Source organism: Callithrix jacchus, chromosome 22, assembly GCF_049354715.1.
Source record: "Callithrix jacchus isolate 240 chromosome 22, calJac240_pri, whole genome shotgun sequence".
NCBI classification, from domain to species: Eukaryota; Metazoa; Chordata; class Mammalia; order Primates; family Cebidae; genus Callithrix; species Callithrix jacchus.
Genome location: NC_133523.1, coordinates 1,305,492 through 1,322,889, shown reverse-complemented (window position 1 = coordinate 1,322,889; position 17,398 = coordinate 1,305,492). Strand labels below are relative to the sequence as shown.

The 17,398-nt window shown below is 57.7% G+C and overlaps 1 protein-coding gene and 3 non-coding genes across 5 annotated transcripts; 1 reads left to right on the top strand and 3 right to left on the bottom strand.

Moving 5' to 3' along the window:
• Positions 1-153: 153 nt before the first annotated feature.
• On the bottom strand, positions 154-13,955 carry NDUFS7 (NADH:ubiquinone oxidoreductase core subunit S7). Of its 2 annotated transcripts, XM_035284235.3 has the most exons (8): positions 13,924-13,955; positions 9,217-9,253; positions 8,215-8,283; positions 7,855-7,960; positions 5,149-5,328; positions 4,985-5,031; positions 2,752-2,840; positions 154-342 (listed from the first exon to the last, which is right to left on the bottom strand). In XM_035284235.3, exons 1-8 carry the CDS (start codon positions 13,937-13,939, stop codon positions 245-247), a joined length of 642 nt encoding a protein of 213 aa, XP_035140126.1. In that variant the 5' UTR covers positions 13,940-13,955; the 3' UTR covers positions 154-244. The 2 variants fall into 2 exon arrangements, with proteins under 2 accessions (XP_035140126.1, XP_078217508.1); XM_078361382.1 differs by lacking the exons at positions 7,855-7,960; positions 13,924-13,955 and having other exon boundaries at positions 9,099-9,257.
• On the bottom strand, positions 11,547-11,607 carry LOC118150362 (U7 small nuclear RNA). Its single transcript, XR_004738469.1, has one exon. It is a non-coding gene; the product is annotated as a U7 small nuclear RNA (small nuclear RNA).
• Positions 13,956-14,264: 309 nt separating the features above from the next.
• Positions 14,265-14,338, bottom strand: TRNAN-GUU (transfer RNA asparagine (anticodon GUU)). Its single transcript has one exon. It is a non-coding gene; the product is annotated as a tRNA-Asn (tRNA).
• Positions 14,339-14,468: 130 nt separating this feature from the next.
• Positions 14,469-14,541, top strand: TRNAI-GAU (transfer RNA isoleucine (anticodon GAU)). The gene has a single exon. It is a non-coding gene; the product is annotated as a tRNA-Phe (tRNA).
• The last annotated feature ends 2,857 nt before the right edge of the window (positions 14,542-17,398 follow it).

Below are 17,398 nucleotides of genomic sequence, written 5' to 3'. Positions count from 1 at the left end.
AGGGGTAGTCTGGGGCCCTCCATGCTGGTGACTTTGGGCCAGGACGTTCACCCCAGCGTCTTCACAAGCAGTGGGAAAGCACCCTGCTGGCAGGCACAGTGCCCGTCCCTGCCCCAACCCGAAGGTCCCCCCGCCTACACACCACACTGGGAGGCAGAGGCCCGAGGGCGGGTTTATTGACAAACTCACGGGACAGAAGGGGGACAGGACGGCTCCAGGCGAGGCTCCGGTGGCAGTGGCGGCGCTACCTGCGGTACCAGATCTGCAGCCTCCGCTCCCGCTTGATCTTCCTCTGCAGCTGCAGGATGCCGTAGAGCAGGGCCTCGGCCGTGGGCGGGCAGCCTGCGGGGACCTCGCTTCAGTCTCCCTTCCAGCAACCGGAGCCCGCAACCGGGCACCGCGCAGCCGGCTCAGCTTGTGAGGGCCCTCCCGTGCCGGCCTCCGAGGGTGGAGACTGGCAGCCCTGGGTGGGCGTGGAGGCCGGGGCTGGCAGCCGGCTCGGGGGATGCCCCTGCAGGAAGAGTGGGGTCTCCGCCGTGCAAAGCCCCACTGCCCTCCACCTGTGGCTTGTCCGGGGCTGTCACGGGAGCCTCCTGGACAAGAGGCTGACCTCACCAACCCAGCCCCGGCCCTCGGGGCTCCATGGGGACCAGCGAACAAACTCACTTGGCAGGGGGACCAGGGCCCAGGGCTGCCCTGGACGGAGGTGGAGGCGAGGAGGCTGGGCAGAGGGAGGAGACATGGCAGTTGCCACAGGGCCTGTGAAAGGGTGGCCGGGCCACACCTGGCAGAGCTCTGGCAAGTCCAGGCCGCTGCCAGGGAGGGAGGGGCGCAGGCCGTGCTCATACCCCACCCCTTTGGTCTGCACTGCAGGGGAAGACACCAGGGGCATGGGCTGGGCCCCTGAGCTCTGTACCCCAGGACAGACCTCTCTGTGCTGAGGGTCAGGGGAAGACAACAGGGGCATGGGCTGGGCCCCTGAGCTCCGGACCCCAGGACGGACCTCTCTGTGCTGAGGGTCACAGGGAGGCCCAGGCTGCCCTGTACAATGCCCCCAGGTGACCTGGCTCAGGACCTCAGGGAGAACATGCTAGGGCTGCTCCTTGCCCCAGCTACACTGGCTGCTCGTGAAGACCCTTGGAAAGGAGTCGGGGGCAAGGAGGCTGGAGGCAGCAGAGCGGCTGGGGTGGGTGAGAGGTCCCCAAGGCCAGGGGCTGGGAAAGGAGCCAGGGAGGAACAGGTGTGCCTCCCACAGCCTCAGTCCACAGCGCCCACCCCGACACAGCAGACAGGGCCGGGCGTGTCTGTGTTGGGCTCTGCATCCCTAGCCTGGGGGCTCCCCAGCATCATGTCCCGGCCCAGGCAGTCACGGAGCTGTGCAGAACGCTGAGCGGATCAACGCCCTTTCCAGGGAAGCTGAAGCCAATGTCAGAGCCTGTTCCTCCACTTCCGAAGGCACCAGGACGTGCCGCCAGCCTGCCCAACCCTCCAGACTCAGGACTCATGGCTGGACTCTGCACCTGCGCTAACACCGCGGGACCAAGAACGTGACCTCTGTCGCCTGTCCCACATGAGCTACACCTCCCGGCCTGCCACCACAGACCACCGTCAGGGCGAACACCCCAGGGGCGACCCTCACGGAACCACAGGAGGCACGGGAGTCCCTCGGGGCCACCAGATACAAAGAAGGGCCGTCCAATGTGAATTTCAGGTGTGCAGCCAATGCTCTGTGTTAGCATAAGTACATCCCAAGTGTTGCTGGGACGTATTCGAACTGAACCATTACTACTCATTGTCTTCCTGATGGTCCAGCTCACCCTAACCTCACAGTCAAACTGAGCCTCCTGCATTTTCTTTTAGAGATGGGGTTAGCACCACATTGGCCAGGATGGGATGGTCTCGATCTCCTGACCCCGTGATCCGCCCGCCTTGGCCTCCCAAAGTGCTGGGATTACAGGCATGAGCCACTGCGCCCGGCACCTCCCGCATTTTCATTTGCCAAATCCGGCCACCCTGGCAACCTTGGGTCTCAGGGAGTCTCGTGTGCCCTTCTCTGAGGGTGCGGGTGCGGGTGCGGGTGCGGGATGGTGTCCTTGGCTCCAGGAACCTTCTCTTTCAACCAACGTGGTCTCTGTCAGGCAGGACCACGTAAAACTGTGCTTTAGGCTGGGCGAGGTGGCTCACGCCTGTAATCCCAGCACTTTGGGAGGTTGAGACGGGCGGATCACCTGAGGTCAGGAGTTTGAGACCAGCCTGACCAACATGGAGGAACCCTCTCCCTACAGAAAAAAAAAAAGAAAATTCAAAATTAGCTGGGTGTGGTGGCGCATGCCTGTAATCCCAGTTACGTGGGAGTCTAAGGCAGGACAATAGCTTGAACCCGGGAGGTAGAGGTTGCAGTGAGCCGAGATGGTGCCATTGCACTCCAGCCTGGGCAACAAGAGCAAAACTCCGTCTCAAAAAAAAAAAAGGGAAGAAACTGTGCTTTAAACCAGGCGAGTGTCAGGAATTTCGATGGCTTCCTCTGATGCCTGAACACACCGCAGACTTCTCATCGGGGACGCGCTCCGCTAAGAGGGAGAGCCCCGGGTTGGCTCAGCTGTTGGGTAGGGAGCCCCGGGTTGGCTCAGCTGTCGGGAGGGGAGCCCGCCGTGTGCTGGCGTGTGGGCCTCCCTCACAGGGGCAGCCGGGTTCTGCATGGCACCGGCCCCATCCCCCACTCCCTCATGGGCGGCGCGGCCCCAGCCCTACCTGGGACGTAGATGTCCACGGGCACGATGCGGTCGCAGCCCCTCACAACCGAGTAGGAGTAGTGGTAGTAACCGCCTCCGTTGGCACAGCTGTGGGGGAGACGCCGTGAGGGGAGTGGGGGCCAAGGACCCACCCTGCCCACCCTCCCTCCTCGAGGGCCTGCCCCATCCCCACCCGCCTTCCACTGCAGGCCAGGCCCGGCTACCAACGAGGCTGAACGTGTCACGGAGAAGCAGGGAGCAAACACGCACAGGCTCCTGGAGCCTCTGTGGGCCTGTGGAGCCGAGCACATGCGTGGCCGACAACTTGGGAAAACGTGCTCCCTCCCAAGGGGCTCCTGACCACGGGTTCCCGGGCTGGGAACCGTCGGATCACATGTGTCAACAAAAAGCCCCTTCAAACGGCCACGCTGCCAACACTTGGCACCTGTCTACAGGGCGACTGGGCCCCACGCTAGGCCTCGCCCAGTCCTGACTGTGTCCCACGCTAGGCCTCGCCCAGTCCCGACTGTGTCCCACGCTAGGCCTCGCCCAGTCCCGACTGTGTCAGTGAGGTGCTGGGGTCCACCTGGGGCAGGTAACCGGAAAGCCCAGGTGACCTCACGGCCTCCACTCCCAGCACTGCTTCTCACAGCCGTAAGAATGGACACAGACTGAGTGCCCAGCAGTGGGGGATGGTTATGAAAACTCCGGAATATTCTGGGCCGTCGCCCAGCCTGGAGTGCAGTGGTGCCATCTCGGCTCACTGCAACCACTGCATCCCGGGGTTAAGCGAGTCTCCTGCCTCAGCCTCCTGAGTAGTTGGGATTACAGGCAGTCACCACCACACCCGGCTGGTTTTTGTATTTTTAGTAGAGACGGGGTTTTACCATGTTGGTCAGGTTGGTCTCGATCTCCTGACCCCGTGATCTGCCCACTCGCCCTCCCAGAGTGCTGGGATTACAGGTGTGAGCCACCGCGCCCGGCCTAACTCTGGAATATTCTAATTCTCTTTAGAATTAGGTTAGTAATGTGTTCACTCAGGGGGATAGTATTCAGCCAAGAAAAGGGTGAGGCTCAGACACAGGCCACCTTGCATGCATGCACCTTGAGGGTGTCTCAGTGACAGACGCCAGACACAGAAGGCCACGCAGAGTGTGATCCTGTTTCTATGAAATGTCCGGGACAGGCCCACCCACAGAGGTATGCGGAGTATGCGCGGGCGCCAGGGCTGGGAAGGGGATGCAGAGTGACTGCTGATGGGGACAGGGTTTCCTTTGGGGGTGATAAGAATGTTCTGGAATTGGCCGGGCCCGGTGGCTCACGCCTGTAATCCCAGCACTGTGGGAGGCCGAGGCGGGTGGATCACGAGCTCAAGAGATCGAGACCATCCTGGTCAACATGGTGAAACCCCGTCTCTACCAAAAATACAAAAATTAGCTGGGCATGGTGGTGCGTGCCTGTAATCCCAGCTACTCGGGAGGCTGAGGCAGGAGAATTGCCTGAACCCAGGAGGCGGAGGTTGCAGTGAGCCGAGATGGCGCCATTGCACTCCAGCCTGGGTAACAAGAGCGAAACTCCGTCTCAAAAACATAAAAAAATAAAAAATAAAAAAATAAAAATAAAAATGATAAATATTTTAAAATGTCAAGAGACTAAATACCTTTTAATGTTATGGGAAATGACTAAAAGTGATGGCAAGGCCAGGCTGGTGGCTCAATCTTTAATCCCAGCACTTTGGGAGGTGGAGGCGGGCAGATCACCTGAGGTGTGGAGTTCCAGACCAGCCTGGCCAACATGGTGAAACCCCGTTCTCTACTAAAAATACAAAAATTAGCCGGGTGTTGTGGCGGGGGCCTGTAATGCCAGCTACTTGGGAGGCTGAGGAAGGAGAATTGCTTGAACCCGGGAGGCGGAGGTTGCGGTGAGCCAAGATCGCACCACTGCACTCCAGCCTGGGTAACAAGAGCGAGACTCTGTCTCAAAAGAAATTGTTTTTACAATGCTGACAAGTTAGAAAGCTGAGATTATTCTGTGGGGAAAGCAGAGAACCAGGCAGAATGTGGGGTCTGCTGCTGGGGGTGGATGGAAGGAATCTGGTGGGGAGAGGACCACCAGCGCATCTGTGTGGGGTGGAGGCACCAAGAAGGCTGAAGGGCAGCACCTGGACCACATGGGATTTCGCTGAATATGAATGGCACAGCCCGGCCGGCACCCACACCATGTCCACCCGAGTCGTCCCGTCCTGCACTCACCTCCCCATGGACACCACGTAGCGTGGCTCAGGCATCTGGTCGTAGACCTGGAAGAGAGGCGGGGTCTGTGCACAGCTCACTGGGGGCGGTGGGGACCGGGTAGAAATGGGAGAGAGGCGGGGGTCTGTGCACAGCTCACTGGGGGCGGTGGGGGCTGGGCTTACCTTGCGGAGCGCGGGAGCCATCTTGTTGGTGAGTGTGCCGGCCACGATCATCACGTCAGACTGGCGCGGGCTGGCGCGGAAGACCACTCCAAAGCGGTCCATGTCGTACCGGGGTGCGGCCATGTGCATCATCTCCACAGCGCAGCAGGCCAGGCCGAACGTCATGGGCCACAGCGAGCTCTGCAGAGGCCAAGAGCAGGTCAGACCCTGCCGACGGCGCCCCACGTGGAGCACCCAGGCTCATGTCCCGGGCAGAGGCTAGAGGCACAGCAGCCCCTGCAGACGGCCACCAGGTCCCAAGAGAGGCGTAAATCGGGCCCCACCAGCCACGCTTACATAAAATAGAGAAGTAGGTGAGATCTGTCCTCATCACGCAGCTCTCCGAACCCAGCGTACCCCAAGTCCCACCACTTCAACACGGGCTAAGCACTCTCTGAGCACGTAGTCGTGCAGGTCTAACCCCAGACTCCCTGGGTTAACTAGATCTGGGTCCGCACACCAAGTGCCCACGCCTCTAGGAAGCCCTCCCAGATCTCCTTGGCCACTCCCTCCCCTCTGCTGCATCCACGTGGCTTCTCATTTTCCCCATGGTTCCTGCTCCCCCTGCACATGGCTCCAACACCGGGCAGGGGCCCCTGCTGCCCCCACAGATGTGTTGTTGGGTGACAGGGCCGGGCTATAGAGCAAGGCAGGGCTGCCTGGGCAGAAATGGCCAACCCCACCTGCCTGCCCGGAGCCTGTGCTGGGCCAGCCCCTGGCCGTTTCTCAGGTTTCCTCCATTAGAAACTATCCTCCAGCGGGCATCTCTGTCTCGGCCACTGTGGCAGCCCGTGGCCTGCAGGACATTCACCGTGGCATTGTTTAGGAAACAAGAAACAGAAGAAAGCAGTGCTCGTCTGTCAATGGGGGACTGTTGAACCCGGGCCGACGTGGCCGAGAGCTGCAGGTGCTGGAGGGAGTGACACGTGCGCATGCTGGGTGGGGCTGGCGAGGGCTGGCGCCACAGGCCAGGCTTCAGATCAGTACTGAGAAGGACCTACTGCCTTCACATGTGCTTCTTTTAACTTAAAACACTGCTTTCTCCTTAAAAGAGAAACAGGAACACAGAGAAGCCAGATGGAGAATGACAAAAGGGATGGGGTCACCTCAAGCAGGGCCCAAGGTGGCACCAGGGACAGAGCCAGTGAGCGGGACTCCGGGACAGCCACCAGGGCCAGGGTTGGGGCGAATCCTCAGGAGGAGCCACAGGACACCAGGCCAGCACGGGGGCCCTCTGGGAGGGTCCAGCCTGCTCCACGGTTAGAGGGGCGAGTGTGCCTGTGTGTGCGTCGATGTGTGCACCTGTGAACATGCATGTGTGCATGTACGTGTGTGTGCATATGAATGTACGTGTCCCTGTGTGTACTGTGCGTGTGCATGTGTGCATGAGTATGAATGTGTGTACGTGTCCCTGTGCACTGTGTGCCCATGTGCATGAGTATGTGTGTACATGTCCGTGTGTGTAGTGTGTGCATGTGCACATGAATGTGTACATATCCGTGTGTACCGTGCATGTGCATGCGTGGTTGTGTGTGCATGAGTATGTGTGTACATGTCCGTGTGTGTAGTGTGTGCATGTGCATATGAATGTGTACATACCCGTGTGTACCGTGCATGTGCATTCGTGCTTGTGTGTGCATGAGTATGTGTGTACATGTCCGTGTGTGTAGTGTGTGCATGTGCATATGAATGTGTACATACCCGTGTGTACCGTGCATGTGCATGCGTGCTTGTGTGTGCATGAGTATGTGTGTACATGTCTGTGTGTGTAGTGTGTGCATGTGCATATGAATGTGTACATACCCGTGTGTACCGTGCATGTGCATGCGTGCTTGTGTGTGCATGAGTATGTCCATGTGTGCGAGTACTGTGCGTGTGCATGAGTATGTGTGTACATGTCCCTGTGTGTACTGTGCATGTGCATGCATCAGTATGAATGTGTGTACGTGTACTGTGCATGTGTGTGCATGAGTATGTGTGTACATGTCCGTGTGTGTAGTGTGTGCATGTGCATGAATATGAATGTGTGTACGTACCCGTGTGTACTGTGCATGTGCATGCGTGCATGTGTGCATGAGTATGTATGTCCATGTGTGCGAGTACTGTGCATGTGTGCATGAGTATGTGTGTACATGTCCCTGTGTGTACTGTGCATGTGCATGTGTGTGTGCATCAGTATGAATGTGTGTACGTGTACTGTGCATGTGTGTGCATGAGTATGGTGTGTGCATCAGTATGAATGTGTGTACGTGTACTGTGCATGTGTGTGCATGAGTATGTGTGTACATGTCCGTGTGTGTAGCATGTGCATGAATATGTGTGTACGTACCTGTGTGTACCGTGCATGTGCATGTGTGCGTGTGTGCATGTGTGTGTGTGCGTATCAGGCACTGTGCATATGTGTGCATGTATGTGTGCATGGGTATGAATGTGTGCATGCCCATGTGTGCGTGTGCTGTGTGCATGTGTACGTGTGCATGTACAAATGCCTTGCACACACGTGAGCTTGTGTGCATGCATGTGCATGCACACATTGCTCCACATGTACGTCTGTACATATGTGTGTGCGTGTGCACGTGTGTGATTGTGCTGTTTGTGTGTGCATGTTGAGTGTATGCAGAGAGGCCCTGGCACTCGAGGAGGGCCTGCAGCTCATAGGAGACTCACCCTGCGGGCCCAGTTGATGAGGTCATCCAGCTTGGCCACCACATACTCCCCCCGGCTGCTGGGTTTGGGAACCACGGCTCTGGCCTTCGGCAGGGCGGGCTGGGTGCTGGCACAGAGACACATGGGCACAGGAGTGTCAGCCACACAGGCACTTCCCAGTGGCAGATGCTGGCCCCCACAGCCACCACCAGAGGCCTGGACCCACAAAAGGTCAGGGACTGGGATATGTGACCCCCTTCCCACCCTGCCCAGGCCCAGGAGGTCCCTGGAAACACTGGGGGCTGCAGCACAAATGCAGAAAAGGAGGGAAAGGTGGGGGTGGGCCAGGGAGTACAGCCTCCCCCAGAAAGTCAGCCTCACCTGCTCGGGCCATTGGTAGCCACGGTCTGATGGACACCTCGTGCCTGCACAGCTGCGCCCACGCTGGAGCTGCCAGGAGATGGAGTGTGGGTCAGTGGCCGGCCCAGTCACACTTGCTGCTGTCCTTCCTGTCCCCTCCCTGCTGTGGGACTGTCCTCACCTCTGCCTGCCAGCACTTGGGCCACTGGTCAGAACCTTAGGGCCACGTGGCCATCACCAAAACCACCGATGATGGCCCAGACTTTTTTTTTGAGACAAATTCTCACTCTGTCACCCAGGTTGGAGTGCAATGGCGCTGTCTCGGCTCACCGCAACCTCCACCTCCCAGGTTCAAGCAATTCTCCTGCCTCGGCCTCCTGAGTAGCTGGGACTACAGGCGCACGCTACCATGCCCAGTTAATTTTTGTATGTTTAGTAGAGCTGGGGTTTCACCATATTGGCCACGCTGGTCTCGAACTCCTGACCTCGTGATCCGCCCGCTTTGACCTCCCAAAGTGCTGGGATTGCAGGTGTGAGCCCCCACGCCCGGCCGATGGCCCCGACTTCAATGGAGTTTCTTTTGAGATGTACCCAGCAGGTCAAGAGGCTGCTCAGTGACCGTGTCCAGGCAAGGACGGTTCTCAGAGCATCCGCAGGAGAGTGGGACTAGGCTCTCCAGGTGTGACCAAGGTGTCATCCAGGTGTGACCAAGGTCAGATACCTGCACGTGTGCCCCCACCAGCCTGCCCACAGCTGCCATCTGCACAGGGCTCACGGAATGCCTTCCTGCCACAGGCAGCGGGGGTCTCTGATGGCACGGAGCTGGGCCCACAGGGTTGCTCCTGACTGTCCAGCCTTTACCACTTCACGAACTGTCCCAGGGAGGACCCCGGCATGTCACGCACAGTGCACAAACCGCCACATCCTGTCCGCAACACGCCACATGACCTTCCACAAGGGGCTCCCCTCATCTGGTGCTGCTGAAGGCCCCCCCAGCTCAGGGCTGCAGACTCAGGCACTCACCGCAGACCAAGGGTCCAGAAGCCGCGCAGGCCAGGAGCTGCAGAGAGGACCACAGGGGTGGGGACAGTGAGCCGTGGGGAAGCACTAGCGGTCACCAACTCAGGGCCCTGGATGGGCCGCAGGGGCCAGCCTCCAGGCGCTTCCCCATCGGGCTCCTGCCCGCACGGCCCGGCTCTGACCCGCCTCAAGGGCCACTTAAGAAATGTTAGGTAACGAGGGGTTTTCAGAATATGAGCGAGTCTTGCTCCCCTACTTAAGTCCCCATGGCCCCAGAAGGGAACCCAAACTTTGCCCCACCTCCCCGCCCCAGCAATCTTGCCCCGTGCTTGCTGCTTTCCCACCCCAAGGCCTCCGCACTGGCTGCTCCCCTGCAGGGGGCACCCTGCCCCACACTTGCACAGTACTGGCCCCTTCTCACGAGGCAGGTTTCAGCTCAGCTGCACGGGGCATCCCGACTACACCAGCACCCCAGGCCCTCTGGTTCCCAGTTCTATCTCCATCTCTGTGTATTTGTGAAGTGCCTGCCACCCCAGCGACGCCAGGGCCTACCTGGGCACCCAGTGCTCGTCCTGGCCTCAGCTGTGCCTGACGAGCCCGTGCTGGGTGCTCCAGGCCCTGGCTGGTGCTCGGGGATTTCCCACGCAGTTGCGCACAGGCCCCTCCTCCAGGAACCTGCAGTGGGCTGAGCAGGGAAGGCGCTGTCCACGTGAACCTACACAGCAGAGCGCCCCAGAGGAGTCAACCGCCAAGGAAGCAGAGGAGGGAACGCGCCTGGGAGAACCTTCCAGGGCGAAGGCTGAGGCCTGAGCAGGGCCTGGCCAGACCCAGGGGTACTCAGCGGGAGGAAATGCCTGCAGGTGCGAGGAATCCTGGCTCGTGAGGAAGAAGCCAGAGGTGTAGGCTCAGTGCTGGTGACAGCCCAACTGTGTCCCTCCACCCCACTGACATCTGAAGCCCTAACCCTAGGACCTTAGAATGTGACTATTTTTGGAGATGGGGTCTTTTAAAGGGGTAATTAATGGCCGGGCGCAGTGGCTCATGCCTGTAATCCCCACACTTTGGGTGGCTGAGGCAGGCGGATCACCTCAAGTCGGGAGTTCAAGACCAGCCTGGCCAACATAGTGAAACCCCATCTCTACTTATAATACAAAAATTAGCTGGGTGTGCTGGCGAGTGCCTGTAATCCCAGGTACTCGGAAGGCCGAGGCAGGAGAATCGCTTGAACAAGGGAGGTAGAGGTTGCAGTGAGGCGAGCTCCCATCACTGTACTCGAGCCGGGGCGACAGCGGGAGACTGGATCTCAAATAACAACATATCGCAGTCATTAAGGTACAATGAGGTCATCGGGGGGCCCCATCCAGTATGACTCATGTCCTTGTAAGAACACAAACACGTAGGGAGAAGATGGCCACGTGGAGGCCAAGGACCGAGGCCTCGGCAGGAGCCAAGCGTGCTGCGCTGCGGTCTTGGCCTCCCAGCCCCCAGAATGGTGAAAACATCTGCTGAGTTAAAGCTGACCAGCTGACAACACTTTGTTGCTGTGGTCCCGGCAGATGTGGGCTGAGGCCCTAGGAAGAGGCTGTGGGCAGCCTCCAGGGGCCAGGGCCAGGGTTTGACGCCCCTGAACGCCGCGGTCCATGGGGCCTTCTCCCGCCTCTGGGCCCGTCCTTCGCCCCAGCCTTGGTCTCACCCAGGGTTGCTGTTTCCCGTGGCCCTGTGCAGGTCACAACTCTCTGAAGGACATGAGCCTGTGAACCTACTTCTTGGCATGCGTGAGGCTGGGCACAGCATACAGGCTAACTGCCCAGCCCCAGGCTCTGGCAGGAGCTGCCCCTCTTCTGGGCGTCAGTTTCCCAAGCTGCAGACTTAGAACTTAGGATAAGCTCCTAGCAGAGGAAATGCTCTTCCGAGCAGCTCTGAGGTGATGGGATTCTAGGCCCCTGGGCCAGGCACTCTTTATTTTTTATTTTATTTTATTTTTTTGAGACGGAATCTCACTCTGTTGCCTCAACCTTCGGAATAGCTGCGACTACAGGTGTCCATGTCCAGATAATTCTTTTTTATTTTTTTTATTTTGTATTTTATTTATTTATTTTTGAGACGGAGTTTCGCTGTTGTTAGTGCAATGGCACAATCTCGGCTCACTGCAACCTCCGCCTCCTGGGTTCAGGCAATTCTCCTGCCTCAGCCTCCCGAGTAGCTGGGACTACAGGCGCGCGCCACCACGCCCAGCTAATTTTTATATTTTTAGTAGAGACGGGGTTTCACCATGTTGACCAGGATGGTCTCGATCTCTTGACCTCGTGATATTTTTTAAATTTTTTTATTTTAGGGGCTTTCCGGCAAAAAAACAAAAGCCTGCTAGACGAATTCTAAACAGCTGTAACACTTAATTCTATTTTTAGTAGAGATGGGGTTCCGTTGTGTTAGCCAGGATGGTCTCAATCTCCTGACCTCCTGATCCACCTGCCTCGGCCTCCCAAAGTGTTGCGATTACAGGTGTGAGCCACCGCGCCCGTCCTGGGCCAGGCAATCTTAACAAGGGGCCTAGTGAGGATTCAGAACCATGAGCCTGCAAGGATTAAAACAACAACGTCTTGGTCATCACCGGCATCTTATGGAAAATTAGCCCTTCGTTCAATTCTTAGCGTTGGCCAGGTGCCGTGGCTCACACTCGCGCCTGTAATCCCAGCACTCTGGGAGGCTCTGACGCAGGAGGATTGCCCGAGTTCGAAAGTTTGAGACCAGCCTGAGTCACATAGCAAGGCCCCCATGTCTACTAAAAATACAAAACTCAGCCAGGCGTGGTGGTGCCAGCTACACAGGAGACTGACACGCCAGGATCCCTTGGGCCTGGGAGACAGAGGTTGCAGGGATGAGCCAAGGTCACACCACAGCACTCCAGCCCGAGTGACAGAAGCCGACCTTCTCTCCATAAACAAACATAAATAAAATAAAAAATTCTTAGCATAGGCCGGGCGTGGCGGCTCATGCCTGTAATCCCAGCACTTTGGGAGGCCGAGGCGGGTGGATCACGAGGTCAAGAGATCGAGACCATCCTGGTCAACATGGTGAAACCCCGTCTCTACTAAAAATACAAAAAATTAGCCGGGCACGGTGGCACCGCCTGTAATCCCAGCTACTCAGGAGGCTGAGGCAGGAGAATTGCCTGAACCCAGGAGGCGGAGGTTGCAGTGAGCCGAGATCGCGCCATTGCACTCCAGCCTGGGCAACAAGAGCGAAACTCCGTCTCAAAAAAAACAAATAAATAAATAATTCTTAGCATAGACAACAAAATACCGCAGTATTACCAGGACCTGTAACTGTTCACCGGGACAAACCACGGGCGTTTCCTAGCCATGGTACAGGGGCTGCAGACCCTTCCTATATCAAAGGCTCGTTTCCAACCCCCATGCCTTCAAAACCGCGGTCATAATCAGACCTCCTGCTAGATCGCGTTCATAAGGGAAGCACTCAGGTGACTCAGTCGCCAATCAGGATTCAAGACGATCTTTTGGTAACTGCCTCTCGGTGTAACTGATTTCCTTGCAATTCTTCGGATTTTATTCCATTCATTCATTCATTCATTCATTCATTCATTTATTGAGACGGAGTTTCGCTCTTGTCGCCCAGGCTGGAGTGCAATGGCGCGATCTCGGCTCACCGCAACCTCCGCCTCCTGGGTTCAGGCAATTCTCCTGCCTCAGCCTCCCCAGTAGCTGGGATTACAGGCACGCGCCACCATGCCCAGCTAATTTTTTGTATTTTTAGTAGAGACGGGGTTTCACCATCTTAACCAGGATGGTCTCGATCTCTTGACCTCGTGATCCGCCCGCCTCGGCCTCCCAAAGTGCTGGGATTACAGGCTTGAGCCCCCGCGCCCGGCTAATTTTTTGTATTTTTAGTAGAGACGGGGTTTCACCATGTTGACCAGGATGGTCTCGAACTCCTGACCTCGTGATCCGCCCGCCTCGGCCTCCCAAAGTGCTGGGATTACAGGCATGAGCCCCCGCGCCCGGCTAATTTTTTGTGTTTTTAGTAGCGACGGGGTTTCATCTTGTTGACCAGGATGGTCTCGATCTCTTGACCTCGTGATCCGCCCGCCACGGCCTCCCAAAGTGCTGGGATGACAGGCGTGGGCCCCCGCGCCCGGCCTATTCCACGCATTTAATAACTTTATCCGGGCAGGGGTCCGTGGGCTTCAGCTGCTCCCAGGCTGAGACCCAGGGAAAGGGAGGGAGGCAGAGGGTCGGGCAGGGTGCGTGGATGCCCCGGGTCCTGTCCCTGCCCAGGCCCGGCCCGGCCGTGTGACCTCCAGGAGTCTCGGACACTCAACGGGCCTCAGTTTCCAAACCTGTCAGGCCCCGCTCACTCCGGGGCATCTCAAGGGCAGCCTCTTGGGCGGTGCCCTGGTCACCGGCGCGGCCGCGGGGCCCCTCCAGCGTCCGCCCCGAGAGCCCTCCTGAGGCTGGACGGCTGCGTCGTTACCTGCCTAGCCTCAGTTTCCCCGACTGCACCCGACTGCCCCCCTGGACGCAATAACGGAGACCGTTCATCGCAAGCCGGCCTGGAGCCCGAGGAGCGGCCGGCTCGAAGAAGCCCAGAGCGGACCGCGACCGCGACGCCGGCCCCGACCCCCGACCCCCGACGCCATCACCTTCCCTGAGGCCCCCGACGGCCTAGACCCGCCGCCGGTGCCACGCTCACCTGCCCGCGCCGCCATCTTGGCCTCGGCCTTCAGACAACCTCTGCGGTCCGTCCTCTTTAGCGCTCCGGATGCCCGGGGCCGTCGCCCAAAGAGGCTCGGGGCGGAAACCGGAACCAGGAGCACGGTGGTTCCGCCGCGCTTTCGGCCTCGGTGGCCGTGCGGATCACCCCAGGCGGAAGGAAGGCTGAACTCGCGGGTGCCGGCCGCGGGCCGACAGAAACAGAGGCGACATCCGTTTTCCCCTTTCGCCTTTATTTTCTGACTCAAAACTCTTATCAACGACATTCATTTTGTTATTATTCCTAGAGGAAAAAAAAAAAAAAAAAAAAGGACCCTGGCGCGTCCCTGGGTGGGCTCGAACCACCAACCTTTCGGTTAACAGCCGAACGCGCTAACCGATTGCGCCACAGAGACGGCGCTGCGCCCGAGTTCCCGGGAAGACCTTATGAAGCATATGGGCCCTGCTGACGCGAAACGAACTGCGCCTGCGCGGAGAAGGCGCGTCGCGGACCGGAGTCCCGGAGAGAGCGACCCCCGCTGCCCAGCCGAAATAGCTCAGTTGGGAGAGCGTTAGACTGAAGATCTAAAGGTCCCTGGTTCGACCCCGGGTTTCGGCAGGTCAGCAGAGGTTTTAGCGATCCTGGCAATCACTGGTGGCTTTTGTTCAGGACTAATCCGGCTGCCTCGCCCCTCTCCTGAACCCCTTTCCGGAACATCACTCCATTCTGCAGAGGAACCGACAGGACATGAGCTCATCCCAAGGAAGGAGGACTCAGACCTAAGAACCCCAAACCCCAAACCCTCCTCTTCCCCACCCTGAAGACGTTATGATTCCAGCCCAAACTTGCCCCGACACTCCCTCGATTTTCCATCTTGTTTAAATTAGTAAGTTTAGAAAAAGTACCAATTATAAAAACACTAAACACCCGAAGTCGCAAAACATAGTTTGCAGAATGCTGTCTGCAACACATCATTTGATTTTCACAATTCCACTGGACGTTTGTTCTGCCCATTTTATGATCAAGGAAAGAGAGGCATGGCCGGGCTCGGTGGCTCACGCCTCTAATCCCAGCCCTTTGGTAGACCAGGTGTGTGGATCGCCTGCCGTCAGGAGTTCAAGACCAGCCTGGCCAACAAGGCAAAACCCCAGCTGTACTAAAAGTGTCAGAATTAGCTGCACGTGGTGCCGGGTGCCTTTAATCTCAGCTCCTCAGGAGGCTGAGGCAGAGAGAACTGCTTGAACCTGGGAGGCAGAAGCTGCAGGGGGCTGAGATGGCACCATTGCACTACAGCCTGGGCAACAGAGCAAGACTCTGTCTCAAAAAAAAAAGGGCCGGGCGCAGTGGCTCACGCCTGTCATCCCAGCACTCTGGGAGGCCGAAGCGGGTGGATCACGAGGTCAAGAGATCGAGACCATCCCGGTCAACATGGTGAAACCCCGTCTCTACTAAAAATACAAAAAATTAGCTGGGCATGGTGGCGCGTGCCTGTAGTCTCAGCTACTCAGGAGCCTGAGGCGGTAGAATCGCCTGAACCCAGGAGGCGGAGGTTGCGGTGAGCCGAGATCGCGCCATTGCACTCCAGCCTGGGTAACAAGCGCGAAACTCCGTCTCAAAAAGTAAATAAATAAAGAAGAGAAAATAGAGGTACAAACTGGGGGAACGCAGGACAGTAGTGAGGCTGGCAGCCCCTCAAGAACTGAGGGGCGTGAGTAAAGCCCCTCGCGGTGGGTGTTTACTGAATTCATGCCACGGGCTGGGGGCTCCCGGCTGAGTGAACCCACACTCAGTCTCTGTTCTTGGGCAGCTCAAAAGACTTGGAGGGGTCCAGCATGGCGGCTCACCCCTGTAACTCCAGCACTTTAGGAGGCCGAGACAGGAGAAGCACTTGAGGCCAGGAGTTTGAGACCAGTCTGCGCAACATAGCAAGACCCCCAACTCTGTAAATAAATAAGCAAATAAATAAATAAAGACTTGGAGAAAAGCTGACAGGAAACTAAGAGGCTGGCAGGTGCACAAAACCCTCTTCCTTCTGCGGTTCTCACAGCTGCCAATGCTGTAGGGTTTTGGTTATTTATTTTAAATTTAGGACGGGGTTTCACCATGTTGGTCAGGCTGGCCTTGAACTGCCAATCTCAGGTGATCCACCCACCTTGGCCTCCTAAGTGCTTGAATTACAGGCGTGAGCCACTGAGCCCCGCCTTATTTACTGGAGACGGAGTCTCGCTCTTGTTACCCAGGCTGGAGTGCAATGGCGTGATCTCGGCTCACCGCAACCTCCGCCTCCCGGATTCAGGCAATTCTCCTGCCTCAGCCTCCCCAGTAGCTGGGATTACAGGCACGCGCCACCGTGCCCAGCTAATGTTTTGAATTTTTAGTAGCGAGGGGGTTTCACTATGTTGACCAGGATGGTCTCGATCTCTTGACCTCATGATCCACCCGCCTCGGCCTCCCAAAGTGTTGGGATTACAGGCGTGAGCCACCGCGCCCGGCCGATTTTTGCATTTTCAGTAGAGGAGGTGTTTCACCATGTTAGCCAAGCTGGTCTCGAACTCCTGATCTCAGGTGATCCACCTGCCTGCCTCAGCCTCCCAAAGTGCTGGGAGTACAGATGTGAGGCACCACGCCTGGCCATGGTTTGGATTTTAAATGTATATAAATATTTTTAGAATAATTTAGATTGTCTGAAAACCCCATTGCCCAGTCCACGAGTGTGGCATCAGGCGTGGCATTTCCTTGGCTCCTGGGACTGTGGCTGATTCTCACGTGGTCCTGTTTCTGACGCCCTGAGTTCTGAGGCAGGACTTACTGTGGGACATTGCGCATTAGGGGTTTTGCTTGCCGATTGTTTTTCTTGTTTTTTTTTTTGAGACGGGGTCTCGCTCTTGTCACCCAGGCTGGAGTGCAATGGCGCCATCTCGGCTCACCGCAACCTCCACCTCCCGGGTTCAGGCAATTCTCCTGCCTCAGCCTCCCGAGTAGCTGGGATTACAGGCGTGCGCCACCATGCCCAGCTAATTTTTGTATTTTAGTAGAGATGGGGTTTCACCACGTTCACCAGGATGGTCTCGATCTCTTGACCTCGTGATCCACCGGCCTCGGCCTCCCAGAGTGCTGGGATTACAGGCGTGAGCCCCGTGCCCGGCCGCTTGTGGATTGGTTTATAGAGTCAGGGACAGCAGAATGCCTCTTGTCCCACGCGCCAGCCTGGGTCACGTGTTAGCTGCCCTGGACTCCTCCCGGGAGGAACAGTGAAGCCAGCCGGAGGGATTCTGGTGGCTGTTTGCTTTAGTGCTGGTGGTGGGGGATGGGACGGGGACTGCAGCTGAGCTCGGTGGGGGCCGAGGGGTATGTTCCTGGGGCTGCTGGGAGGACAGGGCCCCTACGCTTGTCTCTGCTGTTCAGGCTCTTGCCTTCCTATGGGTGGTGGTGTTTTTGAGACGGAGTCTCCCTCTGTCCCACAGGGTGGAATGCA

What these genes read in the sequence shown, in the direction of transcription:
- NDUFS7 (XM_035284235.3), bottom strand. An exon ending in TCATCAACTGGGCCCGCAGG is followed by an intron (nt 5,329 to 7,854) that starts GTGAGTCTCCTA and finishes TGGCCTCTGCAG; the next exon opens with AGCTCGCTGTGGCCCATGAC. An exon ending in TGGCTCCCGCGCTCCGCAAG is followed by an intron (nt 5,032 to 5,148) that starts GTAAGCCCAGCC and finishes CCTCTCTTCCAG; the next exon opens with GTCTACGACCAGATGCCTGA.